Raw genomic sequence first — 14,298 nt, forward strand, 5'->3', positions numbered from 1 at the left:
GCAGCCTCCTGCCCATTGCCTCCTCCATGTGGGTGTGAGGGTGGAGACCCTGCCAGGCACCAGGGAGAGGATTTTGCCCAAAAGGGGGCAGCAGCTGTCTAAATAAAGAAGCAAGGATGAGAGGGCAGGCTTTGTCTGCTTCAGGTGGCCCGGGATCTGCTGCTGCCATCAGAACACCTCTGACTTGTTCTCTGGGAAGCCCGGGTGGGAGCAGCAGGCTGAAGTGACAAAGACCAGGGCCCTGCAGTGAAGACAGCCCCACCCTCCCCGGAGAAGTCTTGGGCTGTGACAGCAATGGCAGTGGTTGTGTGACCCCCATTGAACCCCATGAGGCAAGGGAGCGTGTGTTTTGGAAGTGGCCTAGGCTGGCTCCTGCCACAGACACCCAGGAGATAAAAGTGGGGCTGGCTCAGAGGCAGCACACAAAGCTCTTCCAGGAACACTTTCCTCAAAAATGGGGAGAGGAGAAAGGCCTCTATGCTCAGTCAATGTCTGTATATGCCCCTGTGCAAGTGTGCACACCCGTGTCATGACCAGGACCTATGACACGTGGAGAGCTCTCGGCCACTGCCCTGCTCTGGTCCTTCTCTGCTTCCGACAGACCCTAGCTCTCTGGCTCCTGCTGTCCTGGTCTCTTCTGATTTCACAGTCCCCTGAGATTCAGTTTCAGGCCTGCACTCCTCAGATCGTTTGCACCTTCCCGATCTTTCCAGATTTCCTCCCCTAAAAACAGAATCCTAAAATAAATAAAGTAAAATGTCCCTAAATAAATAAAATGAAACACCTCTAAAATAAAACATCTCTGCCTTGGGTCCGCTGCTCCTCTCCCCAAGTTCGGTCCCCTCATCTGCTCCCCACCATTCGATTCTGCTGACCTGACCGCCGTCATCTTCTCCGCAGAGCAGGGGCTGATTAAACCAAGCTATACTTCCTCCAGCTGGGCAGACCAAGCACAGGGCTTTATAGCTGGACAAGAGCTGGTGAGCTCTCTAGTTGAACCCTTTCATTTTATAGTTGAGGAGACTACTCCAGACAGAGGAATAACTTGCCCAAGGTCACAATGAGGTTGAAACCCAGTGGAGACAAGAGCCACTTGTCTGTCCTGTCCACTGCTCTTTCCACTGGAGGTCAAGCCCCCCCACCCCCGGCCCAGGAGAGGCCGGAGGAGCAGAAGGCCTTGGATGTGCTGCCCTTGTGGCTGCCCTGCCCTCCGCCTCCACTCAGCGGTTCCTGGCATTCTCACACCCCAGCCCCTTCCTTGTTAGTTTGGTTTCATGGCACATTATCTTCTCATCTGAAGGCTGCTTTATAGTATAATGTCTTTTTAACTAAGGGGAAAATAAACGAATTCACGCCTCTTGGAATAATCCAGTCCCGTGTGATTGGTCTGATACCCTGGGGTGCACCGAAGCCAAGCTAGATCATTACCGTTCCATAGCGAGTCAGTTAAACATAAGAAACAAGCATCACCAAACCTCCATGGCTTCTTGTAGCTTGCTGCTGCCCTTTCTCTCCTCCTTCCATGCCTTCTCTGTCCCCAACTTACCCTGAACTGGGGACAAAGAAAAGAGAAGTGGGGATGGGGCCGAGTCAGCAATGTGGGCAGGAAGTGGTTTCTCTGCTTGGCCCAGTTTGGGGAAGTGTCTGTTTGTGACTAGAATGAAATGCCCTCTCGGGCTTGGGGCACAGGCTCAGCTGGATATGCGGTCATTCTGCATGTATTTAGGAAGAGGTCTGGCAGTGGGATGTGCTCCATTTCCAGCTTCCTCCCCATATGGACATATGGAATTGTTTAGCATAATGTCATTGTTGGCCAACTTCTGTAAACTTGTGAAATGGTTTCCAGCTTTTAATCCAAAGTTTGCCCTTTTTGGAGGAAAGCTAAATATGGGGAAAAAAATTTGAGGATAGCATTGTTTACTTTGGCTAATTGATTTAAATTTAAGAAAAATAACCAGAGAAAAGACTGGGTGCTATGATTACCCTTTGTCCATTTTAGCAGTTTTAGTTTCCTTAATCTGTTCTTCAGTCCAAAGCTTTGAACTTGTTACCTCCCCAATTTCCAGGCAGGGTGGGGCTGTCAGTTTCCAGCAAACCTGACCGCTTGGACGGATGCCACACCTGCTGGCCTTCCTAGTTGGTTTCTGCTGCTCTGTGCCCATGTCACAAACTACATTTGTCAGGGCCACAGTCATGGAGAGGCTGAGGTTCTGAAAGACCCAAGAAGCCCTCTAAAGAGTCCCCCAGATGAAGACACTAGCAATCTTCTAATCAAACGCCACTCTCTAATCCAAGGGTTGATTCATTTGATAGGAGTAATCAACATTCTCTTGGAGAAATACAGAATGAGTCACTCAGTTTCCATTCTTTATTAAAGATCTCATTCATCTGCACTCTAGTTTCTTTTAAGGATGCCTTGACTCTAGATGTTTGTTAACCTTTGCTGGGTCAGGGTTTGGAACATGTATGAGGGTGGAGGACTAGTGTTTAGATGTAGAAGAAACTGACCTTCACCCATGGATTTATCCTTCCTGGGCATACATCGCAATTCCCTTGGGAGCTATTCCCTTTCTACATTTTTTGCAATGGGTTAGCAAGGATCGTGTGTGTGTGTGTGTGTGTGTGTGTGTGTGTTCATGTGGGCTCATTCAGAACTGATTGGCTTTTTTGTAGATTGTTTGACATTTTACTTTTCCTCATTTCTTTGTTCATCTTTTGCATGAACTGATAAAAAAACTGAAATGTAAATTGCCAGAGGCTTGTCTGAAAGATAGTGCCTAGGTTTATAAACATGTTTCTTAAATATCAGTATAAGTCACCTGAGCAACTTGTTAATACGAGTCCTGTAATTTCCCAATAGAGTCAGATCCAGGGTGTGAAAAAGACTCTGGAATTCACATTGATTGGCTCACCAGGTGATTCTGATGCAGGTGGCCCCATGGACTGACTGCGTTTTGAGAACCATGCTGGAGAAATGTTGGACAGGTCTAGCACTTTTAACATTTCATGGTTTGTGGATGAGGTTAAGGAAGCCTGGAGAAGCAAAGAGACTAGCCTTGGTTGGTTGAGTGGTTAGTTAGGGCAGACCTGGACTAGAACTGAGTGCTAGCTCAGTCCAGGTATCCAAGAACAGACCAATAGGGAATGAGCTTGCTTTCAACGGGATGGAAAGGAAACCTACAGCATCTCCTTTTCCAGTGGGCCCTCATTTGGGCCAGATCCCATCAGAAATGAACACTCCAGGTGCAATTAGGAGGCAAAGAGAAAGGAAGGAAAAGCTCTTCAGAACAGATTTTGGTTCTTTCGCATCAAAAAGACCAGAGACTCTTCTTTTGGTCCTGCCAGTGACACCTGAATTTCTATCTGGACAACAATGTAATTGGTCAGTGATCAGGAGGCCTGAATCAGCCCCATCTCTGGCAAGGGTGGGCTTTGTGACGTTGGGCCCCGTGCCCAATTTGTTGACATCCCTTTTTTTCTGTGAAATGAGTGGGGTTGCATTAGACTGTTTCAGATGCCTGTGTTCCTGGCATTTTTACCTCTCACTGTGACTCTCCCTGTTGAAGTATCTCACCTGCCAAAGGCACTCCGAGAAGTTGTGTAGACTGGACAAGTGAATAAGGGGAATACAAATTATTCAGTGCGGAGAACTCCAGAGCCTACTGCCAGTTCTCCCCTCCTGAGCCCCTCCTCAGGGCAGAACAATCTAGCAGTGATCCTCCTGCTTCTAAATCACCTGTGTGTTTAGAGGGCTCTAACCAGGAATGAACACAAGCCACGGCTTCAACATCCTGTCCTTTCCAGGGTGATTGATCGGATCTGGGCTACGCTGGCTTCTCCCCAAGCCAGGAAGCCAGACCGAGTAACCTCTCCTCGGGGACAGCCTCTAGTCACAAGTCCCTGTGCCCCACCTCACCTCACGTGGCTACCCTGCTGATGGGATCTCTCTGTTCCTTTCAGAAAGCAGATCTGGCTGTGGCAGGCCTCACCATCACAGCCGAACGTGAGAAGGTGATTGATTTCTCTAAGCCATTCATGACGCTGGGAATTAGCATTCTTTACCGAGTTCATATGGTAAGAGACTTATTTTATAAGCATTTATGTCATTAAAGTTATTTGCATGCAAACACTGAGTTATATGGTAATAATGAGTGACTCACGGAAATATTTAGATTTTGAGACTTAAATGCAAATGTGCTGGGCTATTTTTTCCTCCATCAGCTGTGAGAACTTGCAACCAGGAGGGATGGAAAAGTCACACTTGTGAGCTTTCCAGTAAAAATGGCTCATGAATAGGGATGACCAAAAGAGTAATCTGGTAGCACTTGGTGCATAGTCTGTCGGTGACTGTCTCTGTCAGTCACACTTCTTTCTCCCGGGGGCAGGGCCTGAAGCCTAGATAAGTCACCCCCCACCTTCTCAAAGATTCCTTCGATTCCCAGATCCACTTGTGTTCACTCTGAGCATTGTGTCTGGTTAGGGAATATAGACTTCTTCCTCTTCTGATTATTCATATTGATGCATACAGAGCAAATATCTAATGTCATTTTTACCTTGTCTTCTGCACCATACCCCCTCCCCCATGCCCACACAAAAAGATTTCTCTGGCTAGGTTAGCTAAAGTGAGCATCAAAATGAGTGTGTGAGAACACACCAATAAGTAGCCAAGGATGGACATGATCCCTGATATCCATCATGACTGGCTGGGTCATTTCTATCAAGTGGGCAATTGTTGTGCTCACAGAAAATAGCTGTCTTTATCTAGTTTACCAAACTGGACCAGAAGAGCCTTTCTCTCCTCTTTTCATCCACACTGGCTTGCAGCTACATGGATTTCCCCAGCTCTCTAGTCAGTTTTGGTGTCCATACTTCAGTTGCCATGCATATTTCTGTACATAGCCTGGCACCAAGAGGCTGCCCAACAGGAAAGGACTGCATGCCTGCTGAAGTGACCCCAGCCCTAGAGAAAGAGGACATTTGCACCCCCAGCTGGAACCCATCGCTGCAGCTGTTGAGGCATCGGGAGCTGTTCCCAGGTTTCTCTAGGAGGGTCATCTCCTGTCATGGACCCTAGGTAACAGGCCCACTGTTCAGATGAGTGATGTTCTGTGCTGGGCCTCAGTGTCCTTCATGGTTACCACCTGACCTGGGAAAGATGACCAGATCATCTGGAGGAAGTGATGCCATTGAAATCCCAAACTCCACAGGCTAAGACAGAAAGAAAGGCAAAGATTTCACAGTCAGGCTGTTATTGATGTTTGTTTTTGTGCAGTAAGGTACATTTGGACCCCTCCCAGCCAATGTCCTCCTCTTGTCCTCTTACTGATGATAGTTCCCATTTGTGGAGTACCTTCTATGTCCCCAAGAGTCTACCAGGTGCTTGTGACATGGGTTGTGGTTATGGGTTGAATTGTCTCCCCTTGAAATGCATGGTGAAGTCTTAGCTCCAGGACCTGTGAATGTGACCTTATTTGGAAATAGAGTCTTTGCAAATGTTATCAAGTTAAGATCATACTGGATTTCCATGGGCCCTAATCCAATGAAGGGTGTTCTTATAAGATGAGGAAAATTTGGACACAGACACATAGGGGAGAATTCAAAGACAGAGATGGGAGTGGTGTGTCTATAAGCCAAGGAACACCCAGGGTTGCCAGAAACCACCAGAAGATTCCTCCCCTAGAGCCTGCATGGGGAGCCTGGCTCTAATGATGCCTTGGCTTTGGCCTTCTGGCCTCTAGAACTTTGAAGTGAAAGATTTCTGTTATTTTAAGCCAGTCAGTTAGGGTACTTCATTTTGACGGTCCCAGGAAATGTGCACAGTTGTGTTGTTCTTATTTTAGAAATGAGAAAACTGAGATGGGATTAGTTTAAAAACCAGGACAAGGCCACATGCTAATAAGGCAAAGGGTAGGGTACAAACCCAAGGACAGAGTGACTCCAGCCCTCTGTGTGACCCCAGCTCTCTCTGTGACCCCAGCCTGCCACCCTCATGTTTTGCACATCCTTCTTCATTTGGTTCTCAGAGCCGTTCTCTGAAGAGGGAGGCAAGTACCATAATCCCTGACTCGCAGATAAGTAAGCTGGAGCGTCACTTGCAGCTGACCCAGGGCAAGGCTGGGGTGAGGCCTCCCAGCTCCAGGACAGTGCTCCGGTCACTATCCCCCTGTCCTCCTGCAATTTTCCAACCAGCATCTTGTTTTGAGGTTCCTCCTCCCTACACTTGGCCCTGAGGGAACATCCAAAAGACATGGAGATGCACAGCCTTTTTCAAGACCACCCCTGCTGTAGCTGCAAGTAGGCTCCGGCCTTGATTTCTTAATTAACACTGAGGAAAGAGCTCTCCTGGTGACCCAAAGATCCCCCTCCCCCGCCCAGGAACCAGGTAGCCAAAGACACCTGCCCCTGAGTGTTTCTACCACTTCGCAACGACTGTGGCTTCGCTTCTCTGAATGCAGAACACCATTGTCCTGAATATCAACTCTGGCCAGAACTATACCCCAAGTCACCAACCCTCTGGTCATCCTCCGTTGAATTGTTGGCCAATTTTTTACTACCACCACAGACCTATGACTGTATTAGTTCCTGGGATATTAAGTTTTATGTGTCAAGTAGGCATCGCTGTGAAGGTATTTTGTAGTGTAATTAATGTCGACAATGAACTGACTTTAAGTAAAGAAGGTAATCCTTCAATACTGTGAGTGGCCTCATGCCATAAGTTGAAGTCAGTGAAAGGCAAAGAACTCAGGTTTCCTGGAGAAAAAATTCTGACCCAAGGCAATAACATGGACATCGTGCCCATTCAGATATATTCACCTTTTGGACTTAGCAGCTCCCCCAACATGTCAGCTAGGTAGGTAGGTAGGTAGGTAGGTAGATAGATAGATAGATAGATAGATAGATAGATATGATGTGATATGATACACACATAGATATAGATATAAATATAGATATATCTCCCATTGGTTCTGGTACAGTTCCCCAGGGTGGCCTGGATTCCTCCCTCCTCTGGCCTCCCCTTGGAGGCCCCAGTATGCCACATGGCTGCTCAGATCTGATTTATAACAGGGCCAAACTAAGCAAAATATGAGTGCTGGAATGAACAGCTTACACTGAACAGAACTGACAGTTTATGCATTTATTCAACAAATATTTATCGAGTACATTCTGTGTGAGAGGCACTATGCTTAGAGAGTACCAAAAAGTCAGCTCGAGAGAGAATGTTCCTGGATCTACTGGTGATCCTGGTGAGAGTGAGTCCAAGATGAACTTTGCTGTATCTGACCCAAAGAGGTCTCCGCAGGAATCGCTAATGCTGAAGTGTAGATGGGTGGAGTCCACCCCGAGAGCCTAGATCAAAAACTACACCGAGAGGCCGTCTCCAGTGTGATGGTGCTACGGGACTTAAAGCCAAGTACTGGGTATTTATTATTTTGTGAATTTTCTCTAATTGATGGTTATCTTGGAATGAAAAATGTGCTTAATTTTGTTTATCATTTCTAAGAATATAGAATTTCTCTCTCAGTTCTCTATCTATGAACTCACCTGACTGATGAGCAGTCGTCACCAAAACGTGAGCATCTGGTGGCAATCAATCCCCTGTGCAAAAGTAGAAATCATTAACTCAAAGTGAAATACCTTGTGAAGAATTATTTTTAATTACTTAATTTTAAACTGATGCACAAAAGCATAAACATTTTATATATTAATGGGGTCCCATGTCATGGCCCGTTACCTGCATATGTTATTACATAATATAATTTCTAGTTAAGAATTATTGACAAAGCCTCCCAAATCATAAGTGATGGCAAGTGTGTCTCTGAATGTAAAGATAACCAGAAATAATTGGTGAATTTCCAACAATCTAAAGTTATCTGGGCTTTTCCATGAACATAGATCATTAAGAGTTGATTATGGGATACTTTCCTTCTTCCCCACATCAGGGTATAATCTCTCTTTCTGAGGAGACATCTCTAGGACCAAAATAAGAAAAATGTTTTGCTCCCTTTACCACCTACGCCCTGCTACTTGACAGCCCAGCTGAGGAGTCTGGGTTTGGTATTTGTCCCTGTTGATATGTCCTGCTTTTAAAAACTCTCTGTTCTTAGCATCCAAGTCACCATTTTCTCCTGGAGTCCCTCATGCCTCCTTATCATTTTGGTTGATTCCTTTTTCTTTTCTTTTTTTTTTCCCCTATATAATTTTCTATTTATTTATGTTTTTGGTTTTTTTTATTTTTTATTTTTATTAGTTACACATGACAGTACAATGATCTTGACATATCATACATTTGAATCAAATGGGGTATTTCTTTTTCTTCCTCTTCTCTCTCTTCTGTCTCCCTCCCCCTGGATAATCTCACCCACGACTCATCTGTGACCCACCCCAGCCTCTCCCCTCAATTCCAGGAGTATATTTCTCACTCATTACTGTAGCTATCCACCTGGGTCTCACAGACTGCTCCTCCCCGCCAAAAAAATAGCATCACAAACTGCATTCAGTGTACTCAAACATGCCCCTCCTCCTCTACTCTGAACTCCCTCCGGTAATGACATCTCCGTCCAGTACCCCAGATCATCCTGCCCTGTTCTCACCTCTCATCTCACCTCCTAGGTAGTTCTCAAGCGCGCTTCAGGTCTCCTAATCTCTAACCTGAACTGTCAACTCAGTGGGACGAACGTCAAAGTGTAGGTAACCCCTTGTCAGACTACAGATTTTTGTATTTTTGATATGAAAAATGTAATCATCCTAAACCTTCAGTGTTTACTGGATAGGTATGAAAGGAAGGAAGGAAGGAAGAAATGGCTGGCAGCTCCTGAATCTAGTGACTCTGAGGTCACTGAGCTCCATCCTTTACTCTTGGCTCCTGTTGGGCAGAGCACTGAGCCCCAGCAACCTGGGTTTCTGTTAGGGGATCCTGTGGGGCCAGTATTCTAGGAAGCAAGATGAAGGCCCTAAATAGATGATCTTTTTCTTTTTGGTCTTTACCCTCAATGGTCTTGACAATAAGAAGAGATGGGAGGCAGAGGTTCCGGGCAGCCAGATCCCTCTTCTGCTCAAGCCTGGCCAGAGTTGCCACCTGAGCGCATTGCAACACCTACATGCCCTGCGTACAGCACAATCTCCACCTGAGAAGGTATCAGGGTCCTTGGTGGGGGCCAGGTGTGCTTCTAGGCCATATGTAGATGGCTCAGCCTTTGGAATCTGGGGTGTCCCCCAGTTGACTCCAAGGATGGGAGTCAAGTGATAGGATCTACAAAGTTCAAGAGTCTTTATTTCTCTGGCAAATGAGCTTAGTTCTTACTGAGAAGCTCAGTATCTGATCTTGCTGTATAACTCCAAGGGCATTTTGCTTTCGAGGGTTTTATGATGTTGCTGCATACTGTGAGCTCTCAAATATCTGTGTGAATGGAGGGGAGAAGAGCATGGGAAAATAAAAACATTTATACTTGACATCAGAGTATATCATGCAGTTTTCTGTCTTTTCCCCCTCCTGCTGCAGCAATTTGCCTAATGATGTTTTGCCCAGACTAATATTAAAATAAGTTTGTACTCCTCAAGCACGCCCTGACTGCCGTAGCAAGGCATCCTTAGAATGTGCCAGAACCACCCTGGGAGCCAACGTTTGGCCCATACAACCCCCAAATGGATCAATCTCTTCTGAATAATTTAGTCTTGGCATCTTCAGGGAGCCTGTGTATGTCTAAGATATTTGTGTGTTGACCAGCGGCTGTTACTTTTTGATACATTTCCACATACACACTCTAGTTTATTGCAGCAATGCTTCAAAGCAGATAGTGTGATTCCCATTTTACAGGAGTCTGAGGCTCCATGAGCCCAGCCAGTGCAGTGGAAGAGGAGAGTGCCAGGGGCACTCAAGCAGGTTTTCTGTCTCTTACGTCCCAGATGTTTCCAGCTACCTGTGTGCAGGAAGTGGGTCCATGGCTAGCGGGTACTTTTCTTTCAGTGTCAAGGACATGCATTGGATGATCTTTAAAAAAATAAGTCCTTTCCTATTGGAGGACACTATCTATGATTCCATGTCAGGTCCCAGTCCAGCCAGAGCATTGGAAATTCACTAAAAAATATGAGCTGACCATTTTCCCTCTATACCAGCATCCTATTCTATCTTTGATTAAGCAACGGAAAATGTTCTTACTCTTCTTAACTTACAGCTAGACTTTTCTCTCTCAAGAAAGTTAAAAAATAAAAATCAGACAGTGATTAAAAAGTGAGAGAGAAATAAATGCCAACATTAAATTAATTACAGCATTTGCTGGATATATTACTCGTTTTTCCAAGAAGGTCTGTTTCATTTCAGAAAGACTGTCTAGGAAAATGGAGAACAGTGCTAAGTAAACCAGTGAATCATTTCTAATACTCCTTAATACTCTGTTATAAGGAAATAGAAAATGAATAGTGTTCTATTCCTTAACGCTAAGTAACACGATAGCCGGTCTAATGGAAATATGGATCCCTGAATGTATAATCATTTTAATATTGGTTATTTATTAAGTGCTTCTCTCTCAAGAAGCTCAAGGTGTCTTATCAGCGTTAGTTTAGTAATCCTCACATTCTCCCTTCATGGGGATCATGGCGCTCTATTTTACGGAAGAAGAAAATGGCACCCAAATATGTCAAGTGGCTTACCAAGGACTACTCAGCAAGTCAAGGTTGGTGCCAGGATGAGAACATAGGTCTCCTCACATTAGATTCCCGACCAGCAAAGTGAAAACTGATATGGTAGCTTGTGGGTCATGTAGGCAACAAGCCATCTGGGTGTTATAGGTGGAGAGGAATTAATTGTTTGCTTTCCTTTCTCCTCTTGGAGTCCAGGGTGAGTGCATGCTAAACTGAAATACATAAGACGATTCATTGCCAATTCCTTTGGGCAGGCTGTCTGTGGGTTCCTGCAGTGGGTTGAGAATTACCCTCTTCCACGTCTCCCAAGAGTCATGGAGAGACTGTTTTCTTTCCTCTTCAGCCCTAGAGAGTATTTTGTTGACCATTGACCACTATTGGAAGTTGACTATCTAACAGGAAACCTCTCTAAAAATTACCATTTAGAACTAAAGTCAAAAATCACATGACAGACGTGGCAACCCTCTGTCATTGATATGCTGGGGAGGGGACAGAGCACAGGGAAGAAAGAGAGTTGATATCATTAGTTTTTGTGTAGGAAATTGGGCAACATAGCCCTTACACAGATCCAACAGAGCAGCCACAGGTCTGATCCACTGTGCTGGTGAGTTTTTTGGGGAAGGCTAAGATGGAACAGAGTTCTAAATGTTGGTTGTTAAAAGCCATTCTTCCAGAAGAAATTCTGCAATTGCCCCAATTGCTTCCCCAGAGAGCCCTAGGGGAACCCCCATGATACATGTTTTACAACTCATATAAACTCCAGGAATTATGGAAAATGACTGTAGCCAGATGACATTTGTCCCTCAAGGATTTTTAGTGTCACCCTAGGGCGGGAGATAGTATTTTTGTTCATTGAGGAATGCCTGAGTATAAAAGGACGTTCCCTCCTTGGTCACATACCCTCTTCCCCTTCTAAGTTACTCCCAGCTGCCATTAGATAGAAGGGAAGCACACACACACGTACACCTCACCACATGGTAACTTACTTCATCCTTAGAACAACCTCAGGTAGGTTTTATCACTACCCTCATGTTACAGAAGAGGGAACAGACCAGGAGGTTAGGCAGCTTGTCCAACATCATACAACTTGGAAGTGGCAGAGCAAGGATTCAGTCCTGGGCAGTCTGGCTCCAGAGTCTGTGTTTTAATTCACCACCTGCCCTGCTTTACCCAGTTCTAGGGCCCATAGCTTTGGTCCAGACTCTGAGAAAGTGATTGCACTTTTACCACAATACCATTTCCTCTAGTACAGACAGAGCAAGGTAACAGTGGGTTAACAGGATTTGTTTTAAGGAGAAAAGGAATTTTTAACATGTAAGAGGAGTTTAGTGTCTCTCAGCTCTATGGGCAGCCCCACTGCTACATTGTTATCAAAGGACTTGAACACACCAGAATCATGGTCTGTCGGCGACCAGCCCTTTGGGTCTCTCCCATCATCAAAGAGCATCAAGGATGCTGACTCTGATGTGGTCAGTCTGAACCACAGTTCAAAAGCTAGGGAACTAGTTCTAATTTTGCTGCCATCTAATATTCAATTCTGCCAGCCGGGCTTGACCTGTCCTTGACATTGAGGCATATATCTATATCATCTATTTATCTATATAAAACACCACTTATCTACCTCCAAAGTGGTTGTATTCACCAGAAGGAACTAGCCCAACTTGTAGTCAGCAGTTATATTGATTGTAGAAATCAATACAAATGTCTATAAATACAACAGAGTCACAATAAACGATGATGAGCATAAATAAATAACACGACTACTTCAAGGGGTTCAGATAAAATAGGTTGGGATTCTGCTGGCACTGGGGGAAGGTATGGGATTAATTAGGGAGTTTATTGGAACAAGTTGCAAAATTAAAAGGAGAGAAATATTTGATACAGCTGCCATTTGAATGAAAAGAGTATGGCACAGCTTGATGAACGAGAAGTAGAGAAATTGAAGCCATCACTAGTTGTTGGAGCACGGCACTTAACCTCCCTGGGACTCAGTTCTTCCATCTGTCAGTATGGAAAATTGGGTGTTGAAATCAAGAAAACATAGGGAAGCAATTTTTTTGTTCTTCAGAAGAAAAGCATCACCATCATACATCCTTGGTGTTCAGGAAAAACTATTATTTGGAAGAAATGCCTATGGCATGTGACACCTGATTTGCTCCAAGTGCTGGTAACTCAGATGTCCTTTGGGAAGGAAGCAATCTAAAGCACTGCATAGAAAAAAAATGGTAGGCATTCAGAGTCCTGCAAGAAGCGCACTTCTCTTTGGCATCATCTCAATGGCCTGAGCCAAGGCTATAATAACCCCAGACCCAAATCTCAAATGACTGCCCAGTCCTTCCTCTTCTGGTTGGCGTCAGACAATCACATGTGGAATCAGATGTTGCCTTGCCAACAGGACTGATACGTTCCTGGCGGAGCTGTGTTTGTGTCTTGGTCCTTGTTTGTGTGATGTTCTGTTTTATAACTTTAGTCTCCAAGATTTTTTCTCACGGCTGTGCATCATTCCTTATCACCCATAACCAAATATGGCAGCTTTAAACAGTGTTGTCATTTTCCTCAATTTCACTCATTGTGATATAATCAGGTATAGATTTCTGACATTGAGCATCTAATGGGGTTTCAGATTCAGAAAACAACAATAAAAGATTTTTTTTTCTTCCTGGATATTTCTCAGCTGAGAGATACAAAGTGAAATAGTCCTGAATGACAGAGAACATGGGATTCACACACATTTTCCCAAAGAAAGTCTAGGGCTAAGAGGGACCCCAGGAGTAGACCAGCTAGTGATTTCTGCTGCAGTAGGAGCTCAGACAGGAACAGATCCTTTGTCCCCTTCCAGACTCTGCCTATGCCTTCTGTACTGTCTGTGTTTCTCTGTGCCTGACACTGGCTCTTGGGATGATGAAGAAGACACAGCCCATGATGGACACCAGAATGACCAAGCAGGGACCCTGATTCTGCTGCTCTCGAGTCCCTTACTTTCTGTTAGAGGATTTATGTAATGATGGGATCAGACATGCTCACATGACCTTCTCCCCGTTCCTCTCCTATTCCCTTCCCTTAGTTAGTGGGACTTGTCCCTCAAATTGTTTCATTTTCCCAGTAGATGACCTGAGTGGCCTGTGCATGCACTACAAGGAAAATAATTGCAATTTCTCCAAAGGGCTGTTCTCTGGCCTAAGCCATACTGTGAAAGAAAACCAGTTTGAGAAGGACCACCTGAGATGTCCCTGTCACATTGTTAAAAGGCCACAAAACCCAAGAAAGGCTGCCCCATTGGCAAGGATGAGTTATTGACGTCTTCTCTGTACCCCCTCTGGTCTGTTGTCCCAAAGGATAAAATACACTGTTCCCGAGTTGATTCAGGAATGTGCCCACTGGCACTCTGAAAAGGAATGAAAAACCATCCACAAGAGAAGGTGAAAATCACCCATGACTGGGTCTGTGTAAAGACAGAAGGATCGTGCACAACTGTCTCCCACCTGCCACACATGTGACTAAGGGGACAAATATTGTCACTTGGAGTTTCTCAGCTTCTTCTGGCCTCTTGTGAATAATGCAAGCTTTGAGAGCTGGTTGAGTTCGGCTCAGTATTGGCATAGATGGTTCCCATTTGTGTTTCAGAGGACCCCAGGGTAAAAATGACACACCTGGATATTG

The 14,298-nt window shown here is 45.1% G+C and overlaps 1 protein-coding gene across 1 annotated transcript in view; it reads left to right on the forward strand.

The window, feature by feature from the left end:
* The window catches only part of Grik4 (glutamate ionotropic receptor kainate type subunit 4), a 284,402-nt gene that overhangs the window by 243,465 nt on the left and 26,639 nt on the right, over positions 1 to 14,298 (forward strand). Inside the window, exon 13 of the mRNA XM_027930584.3 lies at positions 3,961 to 4,074. Coding sequence (XP_027786385.2) covers positions 3,961 to 4,074 — 114 coding nt within the window. The remainder of the gene's footprint in view (positions 1 to 3,960; positions 4,075 to 14,298) is intronic.

This window comes from Marmota flaviventris, chromosome 9 (genome assembly GCF_047511675.1).
Source record: "Marmota flaviventris isolate mMarFla1 chromosome 9, mMarFla1.hap1, whole genome shotgun sequence".
NCBI lineage: Eukaryota > Metazoa > Chordata > Mammalia > Rodentia > Sciuridae > Marmota > Marmota flaviventris.